Source organism: Neomonachus schauinslandi, chromosome 10 (assembly GCF_002201575.2).
Source record: "Neomonachus schauinslandi chromosome 10, ASM220157v2, whole genome shotgun sequence".
Taxonomy (NCBI): Eukaryota; Metazoa; Chordata; class Mammalia; order Carnivora; family Phocidae; genus Neomonachus; species Neomonachus schauinslandi.
In genome coordinates, this window is record NC_058412.1 from 34970965 (window position 1) to 34991919 (window position 20955).

General features: G+C 42.4%; 1 protein-coding gene and 1 pseudogene across 3 annotated transcripts; both read right to left on the minus strand.

Annotated features, from left to right (window-relative positions):
- Positions 1 to 240: 240 nt before the first annotated feature.
- LOC110587576 lies at positions 241 to 744 on the minus strand (annotated as a pseudogene).
- Positions 745 to 5244: 4500 nt separating this feature from the next.
- Positions 5245 to 19929, minus strand: LOC123326000 (zinc finger protein 2). Of its 3 annotated transcripts, none has more exons than XM_044918824.1 (4): positions 19892 to 19929; positions 9178 to 9304; positions 7001 to 7114; positions 5245 to 6486 (listed from the first exon to the last, which is right to left on the minus strand). In XM_044918824.1, the coding sequence occupies exons 2-4, from the start codon at positions 9209 to 9211 to the stop codon at positions 5483 to 5485; spliced, it is 1152 nt and encodes a 383-aa protein (XP_044774759.1). In that variant the 5' UTR covers positions 9212 to 9304; positions 19892 to 19929; the 3' UTR covers positions 5245 to 5482. The 3 variants fall into 3 exon arrangements, with proteins under 3 accessions (XP_044774759.1, XP_044774758.1, XP_044774760.1); XM_044918823.1 differs by lacking the exon at positions 19892 to 19929 and adding an exon at positions 10542 to 10574; XM_044918825.1 differs by lacking the exons at positions 7001 to 7114; positions 19892 to 19929 and adding an exon at positions 10542 to 10574.
- Between the last annotated feature and the right edge of the window lie 1026 nt (positions 19930 to 20955).

The window sequence follows — 20955 nt, forward strand, 5'->3', positions numbered from 1 at the left end:
AGTATTCGCTTAGTCTTACTTCCCCCTCCAACTACCAATCTTGACCTCTCCTTTTCAAAGCCAAATTACTCAGCACTGAGGATACTTGCTATTTCTACCTTCCACTCCCCACTCATTCCTTAACCAAATTCATTCCAATATGGCTTTGGCGCCACCCTCCAAGTTATCGACAAACAAGGGGTGGGGGCGGGGGGAGGGAACGTTAACGCTTTGTCTCCCCCCCCCCCCCGCCCCACCATGGTGAAAAAATTTAGATTTAGATTTAGCCAGCTGGACTCAGTTTAGATGGTCCCAATTTTGTTGGCAACATCCAAAGCATCATAGTCAGGAGCCAGTTGAACGTATGCCTTCTTTCCTTCGGGCCTGATCAGGGTGTTGACCTTGGCTCTGTCAATGTCACAAAGCTTCTTCACGGCCTGTTTGATCTGGTGCTTATTGGCCTTGACATCCACAATGAACACAAGTGTGTTGTTGTCTTATATTTTCTTCATGGCTGACTCCATAGTCAGGGGGAATTGATGATGGCATAGCAGTTAAACTTGTTTCTCCTGGGGGTGCTCTTTGGAGGGTATTTGGGCTGCCTCGGAGACACAGTATCTTGGGCTGTGGGAATGTAGGTGACTTGCGGATCTTTTCTTTGTGACTGTGGATGCCTTTCAGCACGGCTTTCTTGGCCTTCAAAGCCTTTGCTTTGTCTTCTGCTTTGGGAGGGGCAGGGTTTTCCTTCTTTGCCTTTGGTGCCATCGTCGTGAAAAGGCTAAGGCTTTGTCTTTCTTGACCACTTGGTAACATTGAATACTTTTTCACTATTCTTTTTCTTGAAAGTCTTTCCTGTGACCCTGCTCTCACCTAATGGTTCTCTTACCTCCCTATCCTCTTCTATTCACTCTCCTTTTATGGGCTTTTCCTCTCTTCATGCCCGTTTAATCTCAGTGTTCTTCAAGGACCTATCCTAGATCCTAGTCTCTTCCTACCTACACTTTAATAAGCTATTTCCCATCACTCATATGGTTTCAGATAGCCATATATCTGAGATTACTCTTTTTAACTTCAGTCTTGCTTACAGAACATTTCCACATATGTCTGGATATTTCACAAACATCTCAAGTTCAATATATTTAATTGAGCTCACTCTCTATTGGGTACACTACCTCATATTCCCTTGGCCCAAATTTTACCCCAGCCATGCTGCAGCAAACACTTTTGCACAAACATAATCAGATAAACCCTTGCTTCAGTTGTACCCCACCCTTGCAACTTCCCTTCCTGGAGTTAGTCTCTGACTTTGCCATGGGGATGACTACAAAAACCCTGGGTGTTCATGCAGCAACACTTAACCAACAGGGGATGGAAGCCGGTAGATAAATGCTCCCCACTTCAGGGGCAGATAATTCTGAGGCTCATTCAACATGACTCCCAGGTCCCAGTGGGATTGAGTCTCAGTTGCCCACGGCAGTGACTAACTTGATTATGTGCTATTTATTGGCTTTTTCTCCTTCTCTTTTTAACAGATACTGTCATTAGTATGATGAATAATTTCATTATTTTAATGATTTAAATCTTGCTTTATCAAATTATGGTATAATGCAAAAAAATATCTCAGTGGCAGGCCAGTAAAAGTAAATTGCTAGTGTGTTAGGTGAAATTAAATTTACACTGCTACTGGTGGATCAACTTAATGGGTATAGAAAATAATGTGTTAACTAGATCAGTGGCTACATATCAGTCAAAGGGCAACTTACAGCTACCTTCCAATGTAGAAACAAGGTGAAGCACAGAAGTAGCTACAGTTGACTCCATTTCATTAGCTTTTCTGTAATATCAGAGATAGTTAACTTCCAGGATTTAGCTTTTTGACCAGACAAATCAAGGAATCAGAAAGGAAATGGTGGGACAAATCATTCCCAGGTCCTCCAACTTTATCATCATTGCTGTAATTTTTCTGTTTTATATTGACAATTTTGGGGTGGTGGGGAGCTCTAGTGGCTTCTACTGGGCACATCCATCGCCAGCACCATTCGTCCTTTGCACATTCTAATAGAACATCCTCCTCCCTCCAGAATCATAATAAATGGATTCTAATATCCTGCTCAGAAAAGGTGAAATGATCACACAAAGTATCTTTTATCTTTCACTAACTGGCAACCTTAGATACTTCCTCCTCCATATCCTGGTTGGGTTGTTAAAGGTTCATACATAACATCTCTTCCCCACCTGAGATAATAAAAGATCCAACTCAGAAAGAACAAAGGAGTCAGGCACACAGGGATCAAAGCAGCTGTTTTGAGATCTGTTAAAAATGTGTCTGAGGGATGGTAACAACAGGCTTCCCAGGCTTGGACACCACTTGACCTACTGGAAGCAGAAGACTGCCTTCTACAGGTGCAGAGTGCTTGCCACATGGCCAGAAGCAAGCATCCCTCCAACATCTCCAATGATCAAAATAATCCTTTTATCTTTTCCCTCTAGAAGCTCCAGATGGCTATCCAAAACTGTGCTGTTCAATACAGCTAGCCACAGGTGGCTACTGAGCACTTGAAATGTGGCTAGTCTGAATTTGAGATGTGCTCTAAATGCAAAGTAGTTGAAGATTTAGTTTTTTAAAAAAGGATGTAGAGTATCTCAATAAGTTTTATATTGATTACATGTTGAAATAACATTGCATGAAAATTTTAAATATTTGAATTAATTCAAATATTGAACGAAATATTAAAATTAATTCCACCAGTTTCATTTTCAATTTTAAAAATATGGCATACTTCCAATTTGACCAATTTCTGATTCCAAGATTTGATACTCCTAATGATCATTTGGTGAAGCTAAAACCTCAAAATTTGGGTGCCTGGGTGGCTCAGTTAGTTAAGCGACTGTCTTGGGCTCAGGTCATGATCCTGGAGTTCTGGGATCGAGTCCCACATCGGGCTCCCTGCTCAGAAGAGAGTCTGCTTCTCCCTCTGGCCCTCCCCCCTCATGCTCTCTCTCTCAAATAAATAATCTTTTAAAAAGGGGGCACCTGGGTGGCTCAGTCATTAAGTGTCTGTCTTCAGCTCAGGTCATGATCCCAGGGTTGTGGGATCGAGCCCCGCACCGGGCTCCCTGCTTGGCGGGAAGCCTGCGTCTTGCTCTCCTACTCCCCCTGCTTGTGTTCCTGCTCTCGCTGTCTCTCTCTGTGTCAAATAAATAAAATCTTAAAAAAAAAAAAAACCCAAAATTTAAGGTCTCCAGTACTGTATGCCCTCTTGGGAGATATCAGTTAAAAGGGAAAATGGCCCTGCCCTCAGAATTTTTAGTAGGAGGTGGAAGAGTACTTCACATTTTTAAAAATGCTCTGCAGATCACTAAATTTAAAAAGGGAACAAAAGGAAACTATCTTATTTATGTCCCCATTCTGTTTCACTTAACACTATACTCAAAACTCCATTAGTATTCTGAATTTGTTCTAGTCTCATCTTGCTGACAATGGCAGAATATCTTGGGGAAATACTTGATCCTCAATTTACTTTTGACAAGGGAATAAATTGAAGATTCAGAACTCTCAGATATAGTCATTGGTCAAAGTTTGTCAATAGTCCCTTTTATTTTCTACTTGACATTATTAAATAATACCAGATATTTTCCACTCTGATAGATTCTGCACTCTCTGAAGTGTTTTTCTTCAAGTTGCTTCAAGAGTCCACACGTGAAGTCTTCCCTGTCACTCATCTGCTTTAAGAAAGGTGGACAAATAGGGTTGTTAGTAGATTTGTGGGGGGGGTGGTTCTGTTTGGCAATCCAGCTTCTTGAATCTGACTTTACCTCTCAGGAGAAATGCATCTTGTTCCACTGGGATTCATGCAGGTAAGCTAAATTCCAGACAGCCTTTCAGAATCAAGTCCTCTTCTGGGCTTCACATCAAGCAACTAGGAAGGGAATGCAGATGCCTAGGGTCAAAGCTGCCTAGTCCCTGACCTTTAATAAAATAAAAATATAGGGCTGGGCCCAGGGCATAGAAGAGTTTAGGGAGTCAGAACTTAAAGTTCAGTGATGTGGAATCACATCAAGGCAGACCTTAAACATTCAGAGAAGCTTTCATTAAACAGGGAGCTATTTTAGGTCTTGAGTAAGGCAATGATGAGCAGGAAGGGGTCATTTAGAAAGACTGGTCTAAGAGTAATGTGCAAAATGTCAGTAACATGCAAAATGTAATTTGTGACAGAAGTTTTTGATGTTAACCAAATATTGAGGTGCTTGTTTACTTTCCTAGCCTCTGGTGCTGGGTTCTGGTTTATGAGATGTGGACACAAGTGATGGCCCTTAAAAATATCCTAAAATATCTTTCAGTTTTCTCTTTCATGATAACCTTAGAGGCAACATGTTCTAAATGATGAGGATGGAGTAAGACAGACTGACTCACATCAGATTTTATGTGAGACATGAATCTTCATTTGGGGGGTTACGAGAGCCTAGCATACCCCTGTTCAATAGTGAAGAGGGAAGAATTCAAATTAGGAAGTGACTACCACAGTAATGGGAGCCTGAGAGGATAAAGGTGTAGGGTAGACTGAAAATTCAGAGACAGGATGGACATCCAAGAGGTGTTTTAAATAGAGAGAACTCGGTAAGTAGAAAAGTCATTAATTCAGATAAATATTTATTGGGCACCTATTATGTGCAAGGCACTGTGTGAGATGCAAAGACACATAAGTCATGCCTCCAAGTGCTTACAATCTAGTTGAGGAGATAATACATGTACATAAATTATTAAACTAACCATATAGCATAATGGTTAAGAGAACAGACTTTGAAGGTAGACTTGTATTCAAGGATTAGCTTCACCTTTTACTAGCTGTGTCACTTTGGGCAAATTACTTAACACCTATAAACTTCAGTTTGCTCACCTGTAAAATGAGGATAGTAACAGTACCTACTTCTACTTCATAGGGTTGGTGAGAGGACCAAATAATCTACTCTTTCCCAAACTCTCCGCTGAGTGCTTACCCCCATAATAAGCACTCAGTAAGTGCTAATTAGTAGTAGGAGGAGGAGGAGGAGGGACCTAAAAGCTGGGACACAAAGAACAAGGTTGGTGCCCAAAAAAGCTCCCAGAGAAAGGGACACAGCAATAAAAAGAACTGTTCTGGAAACAACAGTGCTGCTCCAATTTTGCCTTCCCTCCTGTTCAAGCCTCCAGTTATTAAAGTGCAGTGATACGTGGGCCCTCAGACAAGAGGCATGTCTGAGGATCACCTCCTAATATTTATCCTGTTGTCTGACAAACTTCCGCAAAATGTTGGCCCTTTAGAGTCACATCCTAACTTCCGGCATCCCACGTCAGTTCTATAACACAGTAGGTAGAGAATGTTTATTCACGCTGTGGTAGCAGAGATGGAAAAGGAGATTAGTAGCCAGAATAGGTAGAATGCTCAAAGGATGGATTTGCTTATGACGGGAAAGACCTATCTTGAGTTTCTATGGAGGTCCTTTGACTAAAGCTTTCACCAACTCAGTCTATTCCTTGTTTGGCGTAACGCCGTTGATGTTGAATAACAGACGATTTAGAACTGAACACTTTCCCACACACGCTGCATTCAAAAGGTTTCTCTCCTGTATGCACTCTCTGATGTCGCGTAAGCCGGCATCTCTGGCTAAAGGCTTTCCCACATTCGGTGCACTCATATGGCTTGTCTCCAGTGTGAATCTTCTGATGCTGTGTAAGGGATGAGCGGTCAAAGAAAGCTTTCCCACACTCACTGCACTGATAGTGCGGCTCTCCAGTGTGAGCTTTCTGATGTCTGTTCAGGGATGAGACACCATAGAAGGCTTTCCCACACTCATTACATTCATAAGGCTTCCTGCCAGTGTGGATGAGCTGATGTCGAGTAAGAATACTTTTCTGGCTAAAGGCTTTCCCACACTGATTACATTCATAAGGGCTTTCTCCGGTATGGATTCTCTGGTGTCGGGTTAGGGATGAACGGTCAAAGAAGGCTTTCCCACACTCGCTGCATTTAAAGGGCTTCTCTCCAGTATGAATTCGCTGATGGACAGTTAGGGACGAACGGTCAAAAAAGGCCTTCCCACACGCGTTGCATTCGTAGGGGCTCTCCCCAGTGTGAGACATCAGATGTCTACTGAGACTGCTCCTGTGACTGAAGGCCTTCCCACACTCGTGACAGTCATAGGGCTTCTCTCCAGTGTGAGTCCTCTGGTGGCGGATAAGGGATGAGTGGTCAAAAAAGGTCTTCCCACAGTGGCTGCATTCCTGGTCTCTCTCTTTAGTGAGAATTTTCTTGAGAGGGGTAGACCCTTGCTGCAAGCTTTCCTTCTGGGAAAGGGACTTCTTGCAGGTCTGGACGGCAGGGCTCTCCTTTCCTGCTTCCGACTCACCCTCCAGTGCATGAACTTCAAATTTAGGACACACAGGAACTTCTCCAAGCTTTCCCCTCACTGTTCCTTCTGATTCTTCTTCTTCTGAAGCACCGTGAATCTCAGGCTTAGTCTCCCAGTCTGGAACGGACAGAAAATACAGTTGTAGTTTCTTTCCTGGGGTAGGAACTACTACAGCAGAAAGAAGAGATGCTACAATAAATTGGAACAGTAGTGTACGGTAACCACCCTGCTTGCTCCCACAGACAGTTGTTCGCACTGGGAAAAGACTGAGACTTGGAAAGGGAACAGAACTGACAGTGGACAGCTCAGAAGAGAGAAGACTTTCCATTGGGAGCGTGGCCAGGATAATTAGGAGAATATGGTAAGTGGGGGGGCAGTGGGCAACAGGAATATCAAAGTGTGAATGGGCAACGTGACAGATCTGACAGAATAATAACATTTGGTGGATAAAGATGAGTAACACTTTCAGGTGTGGAGAAAAAAATGAAAGCAGTGGGTGACAGAGAATAAACACGAAAGCAGAAGATGTGAATGTGAGAAAAACATGGTACCCAAACCTCCTTCCCACACACCCAAATAACAACCACAAAACAAAACTCTGCCCTGCCCTGCCCTGTTCATACACAGTTACCTAGAGAGACATTCTCTGGACATTCTCTCTCCTCAGATCCATGAAGATCAACTATCCAAGGCTCATCCCCTCTCTTCAACTGAAAAATGACATCAGGTCGAGGAACTGGAAGTCCTGCTCAGGGATAAAGAAACAAGCCAGGTATGTGATGAAAATACACAACTATTCCAAAGCTTAAACCCAACCTCCAAGTCCTTCTGAGAGAAAATGGAAAGGCAGAGGGCGCAAGCCAGGAACGCAGAGTACAAAGTAATGCAAAAGGATGAGGGAAGCTCAGAATGGAGGTCAAGACTGAGGTTCTAAAAAGGAACAAGTAGCACTTGGTAAAAAAGTTGATAAAGTCCATTTGAATTGATGTGTTTATTTTCCCCGTTGAAGTGAATGGGATGTCATAGCTTTAGCACTGGTAGGATGGTGGGGAAGAGCCCTTGGCTCAGGGAAGATAAGAATGAAGACAGATCATCTTGAGTAAAAAATGTGTGATTTTGTTGGTTGGTTTACCCTTTGGTATTAAGCTTTTATTTACACAAGTGGGTCATGTTTGTTGTAGGAAAATTAGAGGTAAGTAGAAATAAAAAGCAAAATCACCTTTTGTACTTTGTATTCATTTTTTCTTTCTATTCATTTTGAAACTGAACGATACCTATAGATACATTCTGTTAAAAACTGGGTTATAAAATAATGCTGACTTGTAAACTTGATTTTTTTTTCACATAATAAACTTAAAATATTATTTTATTTTAATTAGCACAGATCTACGTCACCACTTTAATGGCTACATGATGTTAATTGTATGGAATAATCTAATTTATTTAATCTCCTGCTGACAGACATTCAGACTGTTTTTACTGTTTTGCTATTGACAAACAAAGATGTGATGAACATTTTTGTATACCCGGGGCTGCTGATCTTATTATTTGCTTGGGACGAATTTCTACAAGTGAATCTATCCATTTTTGGTTATTTAAAGAAATAGAATCCATCCTAGAAGTAGTCTTGAAGTCTAAACTTCACCTTCCATTGGGGACCCCAACTTGGGAAAGAGAACACTTTCTTACTGGGCCCAGGGATCACCTATCTGCTTAAATGCTGATCATCTGCTGACAAATCGGCCACATCCATTGCCTCCCTGTGGCTTCCTGTTTCTGATCTTAGGAACTCTATTCTCCCCAATATTTCATCCCACCAAAGTCTGTGACAAAGGCTCAGCAGTCTCCCTTAATGTTCCCTGAACATTCCATCCTGTTTTCCCTATTTGGCCTATTTAAATTCTTGACCTGCCTCATAGAAAATCTGCAGTGTGACTCCTTTGACTGCCACCTGCTGCTTATTTTACACCTGTTTCTGAATCTGCACACTCTCTCAGTCTCTTATTCTGGAAGCCCCTAGGAGGTTGTCATTATGTACAGGAGCCCAACCTTTACTTCTCATGAATATCTCACACCAGCATTCTTTTTCTTTTTTTTTCTTTTTTTTAAAGTAAGCTCTACACCCAGTGTGGGGCTTAAACTCACGACCCCAAGATCATGAGTTGCATGCTCTACAGACTGAGCCGGCCAGGCGCCTCCATCAGCAGTCATTCTTAATTTTCCTTTTGTCACACAAGTCTCTATAACAGCAAAGTGCCTTCTGCAGGCCTCTCTCTGACTGCACTTAAGATAAATATTCAAAATCAAACTCATTTCTAGTGACCTACTCTGAGGCACAGCCTTGTATTTCTACACCTACTGCCCTCTTTTTAAAGGGAAACACTTCTCCCTCCCCTCCTCTGCTTCTCTGAGGAGAAATTTTCTCTCAACAAGATGGTGCCCTTAGTCCTCTGGATGGAGCTGAGTAAGTTACCTGACTGATGAGCTGGGGGAGGAACTGGGCATATGTAACTCAGCTTCTTCTGTTTGCTCCTTTCCCCCTTTGGAGAGTGGGTCCTCTGTACTGTAGGGACAGGATGCTGAGCAAGGGAGGCTGGGGTTGTACAACCTGCCTATGGCTCAGGAAGCAAGTCTGTCCAATGCTGGGGTTCAGCATTAAGAAGCTTACCTAAGCCATATCCTTCTACTCTTCCATCTTGTCTCTTGGTGCTTCAGAACTCAGGTGGGAGAAGAGGTATCATTTATTGGCCCCTCAACCCCCCATTAACACAGTACAGAGTCTAACTTCTTACGGGAAGTTCTCCTTACCCAATGAGACAATGCTCTTATAGTTTTCCAGCATCACCTCCTTGTAGAGGTCCCTCTGAATAGGGACTAGATGCCTCCACTCTTCATCTGTGAAAATCACGGCCACATCCTCGAATGTCACTGATTCCTGGAAACACAATCACATTGTCCCTTACTCATAACCCTTCTCTTTATATGGACCAGACAAAACAGTCATAAAGGTGATAGCCATGGGGTTGTGGAAGGAGGGGAAGCGAAATGGTTCTGATAAAGTAGGGCTTTGAAGCACTTGGGGTAAGTGGCATAATTCCCTGAGGCATGAAGTTCTTGGTCATAATCCTTATATTCACAGCTGAGCCTGTGAATGTCAGGGGCTCTTTTTTCATACTTACAGATAATTTGCAAGAACAGAACAGAGAAAGCCTATGTACACCCTTCACCCAGCTTCCCCAAATGTTACCATTTTCCACACTTGCTTTATCTTTTTGTCTCTCTCAGTATATACACATTATCCTATCTTTTTCCTGAACTTCTTGAGAGCGACTTGCAAACATGATGCCTCTTTACTCAGATTTCATGCATATTTCATAAAAACAAGGATATTCTCTTATATGATCACAGTATAGTAATGAAAGTCAAGAAAATATCATTGATATTATACTATAATCTACAACCTTATTCGAATTCCACCCATTATCTGGGTTTCTTTACAAATCCTTAAAATGATGGTGTTGATTAGGTTGTCCTTCAGATCCCCTCAGTTCATGCTAATGCTTTGTGATTGTGTAAGACTGCATCTTTGCCCCCAATCCTAAAACCCCAGATGAGTCTCCAGTGTGCTTGCTGAAGTTATAAGCCAGAGCATAGAATTCAAGACTCCAGGTCCGTAGGCAGGAATGGGGCAAGCCCCATGTCTCTACCCACACTCATCTCTCTTCGGGATTCTCACCACCTCACTGAGGGGCTCTTCAGCAAGTGTCATATTCCCCAGCCTAATCCAACACTTCCTGGAATACTTGGGGTCCACTCTCAGAGGGATGCACTTTTGTGGGATCTGCTCTCAGACGGATGCACTGAAGGGAAGTCAGGACTAGAACTGTTCCCCAAACCATCCAAGCCAACCTATACCATCATTTTTTTTAGGCAAAAGCTCTCAGAGCCAAGGCCACAGTGGCCATGTGCCTGGTGACAAGCTAATGCACACATGCTCAAGGCAAGAAAAGGTCACTGATGGATACGACAAATCAAATGGGAAAGATGCATTCCCTCCGGAGCCCTTCATTCACCTGGCTAAGTTTGACTGAAGAAGCTTCTGGATAGAGAGAGAAAAGTGGTTGCAATCTGGAGACTCATAGAGTATTTCAGACAAACAAAGTCCACCTCACCTGGCACCTGGCAGTCGGAGACACAGCAGCCATTCCTCCTGTGTGCTCTCCTTGTAGAAAAGGGCAGAGTCCTAATGAAGAAGAGGTGTGGGATGGGAAAGACAGTATGAGAAAGACCAGTCTTAGATGGTTTGTAGTTTTCTGACCCATAAAGCAAGAAATCTCCAAATACCAGTGAGTTATATACTCATTCTTTTTCTTAATACCCTACAAAAAGGGAAGGCAAGGCAAAGCAAGGCCAGGAGCAACACCACCCCAACCCAGAATTGGAATGAAAGGCCATGGATAGGGGCACCTGGGTGGCTCAGTCGTTAAGCGTCTGCCTTCAGCTCAGGTCATGATCCTAGGGTCCTGGGATTGAGCCCTGCATCGGGCTCCCTGCTCAGCGGGAAGCCAGCTTCTCCCACTCTCACTCCCCTTGCTTGTGTTCCTTCTCTCACTGTCTCTCTCTCTGTCAAATAAATAAATAAAATCTTAAAAAAAAAAAAAAAAAGGCCATCGATATTGTTAGTCAGGACACAAGGGGGTGCTGGTTTGACCATGATCCCAGAGGAAGAGTTCTGTTCCTGGGAATCAAGAACATATGAAGCTTATACTATATTTATAAGTTCACATTCAATATTGCCCTGATGTTACCAGATAAAAAGTCTAAGAAATCTTATAAATGACTATATGGAAAGACATGTCAAATAAATACCCATAGCCTCTTTTTTTTTTTTTTTAAAGATTTTTATTTATTTGTTTGCTAGACAGAGAGCGCAAGAGAGTACAAGCAGAAGGAGTGGCAGGCAAAGGGAGAAGCAGGCTCCCTGTTGAGCAAGGAGCCCGATGTGGGACTCGATCCCAGGACCCTGGATCATGACCTGAGCTGAAGGCAGACGCTTAACCGACTGAGCCACCCAGGCGTCCCACCCACAGCCTCTTTAAGGGAAAAATACCCCATTTGCAACCCTGTGCTAAAGGAGTAGCCATTGGGCAGCCATGTTTTGTTCCACGTGATGCTGTGTCTCACTCCTGGAGCCACACTGACGTAGGCCTCAGGTAGTAGACTGAGATGTGATCTAGCTTGAAAAGGTGAATATAAACTAAGAAATGTCAGGACAACAGGTGGGCGATGAGCTGAAAAGAATATCATGAGGGATGGAAGTAGCTATGAGGATCAGGGGAGCCAAAGTTACCAGGAAGCAGAACCCATGAGTCTGTGGAAGGCATGACCCGATAAGACTAGACTTAGGCTGGGGGGAAGAAGAGCCTAGTCACATTAGTGGTGAAGCACTGGAGCAAAGACCTAAGAGTTTTTTTACTGGCTTTGAAGTCCCTCAATTCATGCAGTACCACCCCTGGGCTCCAATTTGCATTTAGACCAGCCTTATTTATTCTTGGATTGCTGTAACACTCTAACCTTCTTAGGCTTGGCGTGAATCCTATCACTAAACTCCCTTTACTTGAGTTAGCTGAGTAGGTCTCAGTTTCCCACAGTCAAGAGTCTAATTAAACACAGTTAAGTCAAGCACTTCCAGGAGTCATGAGTGGGACGGGAAGTGTGGTCCCAAGGAAGGATGAGGCAAAGAGGTGGCTCACTGATTACTCTCCTGCAGTCAAGGGGATATGGGTATTGATCCTTGCTATTCACTCATCCTTCTATCCAACCAACATCTATTCATCACCAACTATTTATACCAAACATAAAAACTTTAGGACACTATCCTTGTCCCCCAAAAGCTTATAGCTTAGAACACAGGACAAACAAGTAACCCAAATGTGTCACTACAGGATGGATCCATACTATAAAGACATACCCACAACAAACTATGAAAGCCCATCAGAGGCTTGCCTCACCCACATAGAAGACTGTAGATTCCTTGGCAGAAATGGGATATAAGGTAAGTTTTGATTTGGGAGAGGAGGTGGAACATTCTAGGCAGGAAAAACACCAAGTTTTTCAAAAACGAGGAGGCGGGTCTTTACATGGACAAGATTAACAACTGTAACTAGTTTAGAATGGCAGAGGTCTAGGCTGTGAGCAGTGCTGTGGCGAAGTAGACAGAGACCAGCTAGATCAAGGACAGCTTTGTATGGTCCCATACATGGAAGAGGGACCACAGGCAAGGAGATCACTGAAGAATTTAAACATGGAAGTATTATCATCAGATTTGTGTTTTAGAAAGATCATTGCAATTTGTATAAAGGGCCTTGGAATACACATACTCTTTGGCTCAGCAAATCTTTCCTAGGAGTTTGTCCTAAGGAAATAAGTGAAAATATCCTTAGTCATCATTAACACTAACCTTTACTGAGTACTACATGTGGTAACTTTTTAAGCACTTTACATGTATTATCTCGTTTAATCCTTACAGTACAGGAAAAATTTGAAATATCCTATGTTTCTAAAACAGGAGATATGATTAAATAATTTGCAATCTAGCCCATCCACACACTGTAATACCATTTAATATCATATTAATAACAACTAGCATTTATTGAGTATTTGCTACTTACTAGGCACTGTGCTAAGCACTCTTATTTTTTTTTTTAAGATTTTATTTATTTGAGAGAGAAAACACACAAGCAGGGGGAGGAGCAGAGGGGAGAAGGACAAGCGGACTCCCTGATGAGCAGGGAGCCTGACATGGAGCTCGATCCCGTGACTCTGAGATCATGACCTGAGCTGAAATCAACAGTCAGACGCTTAACTGACTAAGCCAACCAGGTGTCCCAACTAAGCACTCTTTCTCAGGATAATTTAATTCCATATTCACAAATCAATAAAGTAGGTACTATTTAATTAATTAATTGATTTTTAAAGATTTTATTTTATTTATTTGAGGGAGAGAGTGAGAGAGAGAGAGCACAAGCTGGGGGAGAGGCAGAACAATAGAGAGAAGCAGACTCCCTGATGAGCAGGGAGCCCGATGCAGGACTCCATCCCAGGATGGTACTATTTTACAGATTAGGAAAGTTAAGGTTAAAAGAAGCTGAGGTAGAATTTGAACCCAGGTCTGTCAATCAGTTTTTAACCTCTATGCTATAATGTGATTTTTATTTTCATGAAAAAATAGCCACACAGATAACAGACCAATAGACTAGAATAAAAAATCCCCCAACATATCCAAACATGTAGGGAAACTTGATATACAACTGAGCTGGCATTACGAATCACTGAGGAAAAGATCACTAGTGATAAACTGCAAACAACTTAAATATTCATCAGAAGGATAAATTGTTGTTTTATGTGTGTGAACTTATGTGTATTGGAATATTATACATTAAGATGAATGAAGTAGTCTTGTGTTAATAATAAATCACAAAAATTACTGAGCAAAAAATAAGAAAGTTTTAGAATTACTGTGTAATATCTATATAAAACTTAAAAACAAGGCACCAGGATGGCTCAGTCAATTAAGCCTCTGACTCTTGATTTTGGCTCAGGTCATGATCTTAGAGCCATGATCTCAGGGTCATGAGGTTGAGCCCTGCATCAGGCTCCACACTCAGTGGGGAGTCTGCTTGAGATTCTCTCTCCCTCTTCCTCTGCTCCTCCCTACGAAGCTCACGCTCTTTCTCTCTCTCTCAAATAAATATATCTTGAAAAAAAACAACTTAAAAACAGGTAAATAATATCTACAAAAATCTATATGGGACAGTAAGTACCAAATTGTGAGTTATCTCTGGGAAGGGAGGGATATGGAATTGGGACAGATAACCAGAAGAGTTCAACTTTGTTTGTGATGCTTTGTTAAAAAAATTTTTTTTAAACAAATTCACAAATATTAAGTGAAGAATGCATACTTAAAATTACTTATTTGTGTATGCATATATGTATAGAAAAAAGACCAAAAGAATATATACTAAAATGTAAGTGGAATTTGAGTGGTGGCATTACAAGTGGTTTTATTCTATTTCTTATAATTCTTTATATCCTGATTTTTGTTTTTATGAGTATGTATTTACTTTGGTGTACAGGAAAAATAACAGGAAGGAATGGGGGTATACAGGAAAGTTACAGCAGATCCAAGACAGCTATTCTTAGAAAGTTCTACTTGCCAGGTTGGTCCTTGGCTGGGGTCTGGGAACTTTGATTTTGGAAGGGTTCCCTAAGAAAGAAGCGTGGTCCATTATGCCTAAACTATTTGAGCAAACAATGTGGTTTATGCTGAACACTTGCTTTCCTGCTAGAGGGTCTAGAATTTTGGAATGTGTTAGGCAGAGGGTGCCTACCTAACCAGCCCTCAATAAAAAAAACCTTGGCTCTGAGTCTCTAATGAGCTTTTGTGAGCTGGAACATCACACACATGTTGTTGCATTTTCATTGCTGGAGAGGATGTGTATGGTGTGACCCCTCATGGTGGGGAGAGACCACAAGAAAGCCTGCATATGAGTTTCTCCAGACTCTGTCTCTTCCCCATATGACCTAGCTGTACATCCTTGCAAGATCACGGTCATAATCTTAGCCATGAGTGCAACTATAGGCTGAGCTCCACATCCTTCCAGCAAATCCCTGAATGTGGGGTGATCTTGTGGACCTCCGACACAGGCAGCCATGCCATTCTGGGTGGCTGTAGCAGAATGGGACTAGAGGAGGGCAAGAATGGAGAAGAGGAGACCAGTGAGGAGTCTCATAATTAAATAAGGAAAAATGATGAAAACTGCAAAAGTAGTGGCAGCAGAAATGGACAGAAGGGGAACTACTGTCAAGACATGAAGAACAGGGACGTCTGGGTGGCTCAGTGGGTTAAGCATCTGCCTTGGGCTCAGATCATGATCCCAGGGTCCTGAGATTGAGTCCCACATCAGGCTCCTTGCTCATCGGGGAGCCTGCTTCTTCCTCTGCCTGCAGCTCCCCCTGCTTGTGCTCTCTCTCTCTCTGACAAATAAATAAAAAAATCTTTAAAAAAAAAAAAGAAGAAGAAGAAGAGACAACAGACTGACTGCAAGTGGAGGCTGAGGGTGATGGGAGAAGTAAGGGTGACTTCCAGGTCACTGATCTGAACAACGGTGTGCACAATGGTACCATTCATGGAGATAAGCAACAGAGAAGAAGAAGGTTTAGAGGGAAAGCTAATGAGTACAGTTTGGAATATTTAGAGTTTGAGCTGTTCCCACATTTTTTGGATAGGAAAAATCAGGTGACTCTGGCTTCCACTGGCCAAGTTATAAAAATTATTATTGTTGAATGAAATAGTTTGAATTTTGAAAGACCATGAGTTCCATACTCAAAATGGAAAAATTAATTTATTTTAAAAATTGTTGTAATACAAAGAGGGCAATGTTTATACCTTTAGTAATATAAATAAGTACTTTGTTTTTTTTCCTATTAATTGTATGACTATTCACAAAGTATAGATGTATCTTTAGGTTATATACTTGTGTCCATTCACATAAGCATGAAAAAAGAAATCTAGGGAATGGGGATAAACCAAGTAATCCCAGAATCAGGAACTACAAACCCCAAACAGTCTAATCAGTACTGGGGAGAGGAAGAAAGAGCATGAGCTCTTCTAAAGAGGCAAAGTAACCATGCAGACTTAATTCTTCCTCCCTTAGGAGATGAGCCCACTATCTCGTCTTATTAATTACGAGATACTAATAAGATACAGTTAAGTTTTCAAAAACACCAAAAGACCAGATCAATATATATTTACTAGACAATGGGTTATTGAACACTGGCCAAGCAAAACTTTAAAAGAATATTACCTTGAGGGTGAACACCAGTTTGCAAAAATGTTTAAAACCTATGCAAAAGGTAAAAACTTAAAAAAAACTTATTGGAAAAACATGTTTAGTATAACTATAAAGAATTTTGACCCGAGGAGAGATTGGGATTTGAATCTTGTTAGGAGGAGGCAGAGTGATATATACACAAATGGAAACAAATAAGACATCAGCAGCAGCCTGCCAGCTGAGTTAAGACACTATTCTTTCCCTTGCTTGTCAAGATTCCTCCATTCCCAGGAGGGTCTTAAAACATTACTCTTGGGCCCTAATAAGAAGTCCAAATTAGTATTTAGAGATACAGGAGCGTAAATTAGTATTTAGAGATACAGGAGAGACTGCCTGAAATAAAATTCCACCTCTGCCTCTTACTACCTGTATGACCTTAGGCAAGTTTCTCAACCTCTGTCTCAGTTTACCCATCTGTAAAATTAGAATTATGAAAGTACCTATCTCATAGTTATTGTGATGCTTAAGTAGAATACATATAAAGCATACAGAATAACGTGCTAAGTGTTAGCATTAGCTAAAAGTCATGTTATAACCTTAGGAAGGTAGAAATAATGAAAATATTAATTACAACATGTTGTTGCTGTTTTAGAGTAGGTTTAAGTGTAAGTGTAGTAATAACTTTGGAATCAAAGTATTTGAATATGTTGCCTAAAGCATTTGAGCTTTTCGAACAAATCAGTGGAACTACATCTGAAATTGTAGTTGAAACTGCTCAATGTTTAAATCTTTAAAGACAATTTTCAAAGTTTTATTTATTGGATTATGACTTCATGAAGTGAGCATGGAACACATTACAAATGGTGGTGAGCATAAAAGCTCCCCAGCCATTAAGTAAGCAGTCGATATTCCCAAGGTGCTCATTATCCGTGGGCTCCCTGCCAGGCTGACTTCCCTCCCCTGGCAGTCGCTTCAGTAGGCTCAGTGATACTCAAGGCTCCCCAAATCCACCAAATTCACATGGAGTCATTTCTGTTTTCCCTTGTCCTATTACTGGTTCTCAGAGTATTTCTGGAGAAAAAAACTCTTCAAATTCTTATTCTAGATCTTCAAACGAGCCCTTGCCTGGAAAGCTTTTACTGTTCCATCCTTGCTCCGTAGCTATTCCAAACCTCCATGGCTACCATTCAATTTCAGAAGAACACTGACAAGAGTGAGTTCCAAAGGAGACAGTCTGTGTGGTAAAAGCATTCCACAGGCATTTAATTATTAACTGGGAAGGCTTGGGCAGATTACTTAAGCTAAAAGTTGACCTCCAGTTGTTTAATTCACAGAGAGTTATTAATAGTAAATGAACACTTAATGTAAAGCATTTATCTTACAGTCTGTTCAATAAATGAAAATTGCTTTCCTTTCTACTGCCCAACACCAACCCATTCATCCACTCATTCATCCTGCTATTCAACAAATATGTCCAAGTACCTGCTATGTGCATAGTAGCATGGGGTGTGAGGACAATGAAACAGAATGTCTCCGTTTCTGGGTCTTTACCTGATTGTCCTCTGTGTCCTATCTCCTTTTCCACTACTGTTGCCTCTCAGAATCTGTTCCCTGCATTACCCAGTCTTTCTTTCTCCACCATCTCCCACCTCACCAGTAGCTTCTTTTCCCACATCCTCAAACAGATACAACCCTCGTCTATCTGAAACTTTCTTCACTGAATCCCATGGCCTCTCTCTAGCAAAAGAGTTCTCATTTGGGTTTTCCTTTCATGATCAAACTTCTTGGTGACACACACCTATCAATTCCATCTCCTCTTTTTGAATGTTATTCTGTTCTTGCCACCCCTAACCATCTGAAACTGTACGCTCGAAAATTACCAATGCATCTCTAATTATAATAATCCTTTTCTCCTTATCTTTCTCTGCTGCTTTTGATTGTTCTGACAAGTTCCTGCTTCTTCAAGTTCCTGCTTCTTTTCCCCAGTCTTGCCCTGGAAACTTGGCTGCTGTCCAACACTCAGTCTTTGTACAATGTTCTTGCTATCCCTCAGAAAGTCCATCCACCTGGCCCTCCATTTTCCTCCTCTACAGAGATGGTTCCCATTCTAGTCCCAATATCTCTTCCAAACTCAGCTTGCATTTCCAAGTGACTGCAAATTTTGATTTAGGCATTCTGCCAGCACCTCAAAACATCTTCTCCTATGCAACTCCCCAATTAACCCCTCTCCCTAGCTTGACATTTTTGTCCGATGTTCTATTATTTTCCCAGATGCCCCCAATTCAAACTTTTACCTTGCTCTCTTTTCTCCCAAATCTAGTTAGTTACCAGGTCCTTCTGACCCTTCTTGTGCATTCATTTTTATCCTTTCCTACCACTGATACCATTAATTTAGGTCTGTAACAACTTGCATCAGGATTACTATGCATTCCTAACTGGCTCCCTGCCACTAGTCCCTTCCTCTCTCTAGTCCTGGACATGACCTTTAGAATTACTGTCCCCAAATAGTTTTATTCCTGTCAGTCTTCAGATCAGAACTATACAATCCACTCTGCCTCCTGTGTTTTGTCCTGATCCTCTGTGTCCTCATGCCAGTGTAGTTTTCTCCACCCTTGTCTCCCACTACTCCTTGACACTTCACTCCAGTTAAAATCAGCTCCCTCCCAAATCTGCCTAATGCTCTGCTACTTCTTTCCTGTCTTTTCTTTTTTCACCTCAAATCCTACCTCTTCCATGAAAGGTCCCACCTCATCAAGGGCCCTAGCAACTAAAGAATGATATTAAAGTATTCGTTTTACCATTCATTCCTCTGAACTAAGAAAAGATTGTGCATGATGTTGACAGCCGAAACAGACACATTAGGCATTAAGGTAGCTTTAATTATTGGTTTAATGGATAACCATATATGTCAAGCCAAGAGCTTTAAGGACTGCATCTCAGACGCAATTCACAAATATCCTTTTTTAAATCATAGACATCTTAGAGATGTAGTTACTTCTAGAATTAAACTTGTCAGTAAGCTAAATAATAACCATCGGTTTCAACAATGGATTCCAACCAGCTTAAAAGTTAAAATGCCATGGTTAAAATAATAATAAAAAAAAAGTTCAATGATGTAGTCTAAAAAATGATGTATCAATCCTTAACCAACTGAGCCACCCAGGCGCCCTGATGTATCAATCCTTAAATGAGGGCCTCGTATGGAGGCCCAAGACAGGGAGCTAACCGAGACAATCTGAGACGTTTTCTGGGAAAGAGGGAGGGGGCGGAGTGGGTATCCCCACAGATTTAACGTTAATTCCACCCATATTTATTAAACACCCATTACGGGAAGGAGGACGAGAGGAGCGGAGGAAGGCTCCAAACTTCCAACCTGAAAGTTGGGAACTGGCAATATAGTGTGTGTATGCTGAAAGATCACTCCTGACAGTGCCCAGAGTCCACGGAATACACGCACATATCGGGGGCGAGGGGCAACTTTCCGTCCGCACCTCTCCGAGCTGGGACGTGTACACACACACATAACACACACACTTAACACTGTCTCTCTGCAGTCTCTCTCTCTGCAGGCTGGCACCGCCCGCGTCACCCCGTTCTACTCCCACAGCACCTCCCCCAAGTTCTCAGTGTCCCCTTCTCTCGGCCGCTGCGCTCACTCCGCATCTCGAAGTCAAACATCCAGCCCTCACCTCCGGCACAGAGTGCTCGGGACCCAGGAAGACGGCGCCTCGTCAGGTCGGGAAAGTAATGCGCCTGCGCGAAGGCTCTGACGTCTGCGCTCCCAATAATGTTCGGCCTTCTCACAGACTCCATTCCCCAGAAGTCTCAGCGGTCGGCGCGCTCCAATATGACGTATGAAATTCTGCGCACGCGCACGCTTCTGGGAAAGGGGCTGACGGCTCCAAAGCGGGTCGGTCACAGTGTTGCAGTTGCTGTAGCCGGGTGAGGGAACGTTGGTGGATGTATGGGAGACTTATCGGACCCTGGAAGTACTGCCTATGTGTGATGTCACGTCCCTCCAGTCCTCCGATGGAAGGGCCGTCCGAAGGAAATGTGTCTGATCTTTGGGGCCGGTCCCTACCCTTGGTTTTCACCGCCCGAAAGACCGAGAACGACGTCTCCTGGCACTTTGAAGAGGCTTTTTTTCTGCTTCAGCTTGTCCACTTTCAGGGATTTGGTTCTGAAATTTGGGCCGGAGAAACGCAGAATTCGGTTGTAGGACGAGGCTGTGCCTGAGGCAGGGTACGTGCACATTTTTGCGCGGGAAGAGGAAAGCCCAGGATACACATCTGTTTAACTGGGCAGCCGGCAGATTACCGACAGTTTGAGCGCACACCAGTCCGTCTGCCTTGGTATTGCGGGAAGGGCCCTCCCTAGTTGGAGACATCGTAGGGATTCTTATCCTTGGCTGCATGTCGGAATCACCTGAAAAGCTTTGGACACATTGATGCGTGGGGTCCACTGAGGAGAGAGGTTACAAAGATCTTCAGGTGATTCTAATGTGCTGCTAGAGCTAAGAACCAGTGAGCTAGAGCTTCAGAGAAGACTGGAGATTACAAGAATATGATAAAGTAGACTTCAGGAACAAGTCTACACTTCCACTCAAAAAACCTATAATGCCTACCATAGGCAAGGCATTGTTAGATATAAATAAGACACAGTTACTGCCCCAAACGAACCACGGTCCAAAGGAAAAACCAGAATGTAAAAGTATTACAACACAATGCAGTATGTTCTATATGTCACGTCCGAG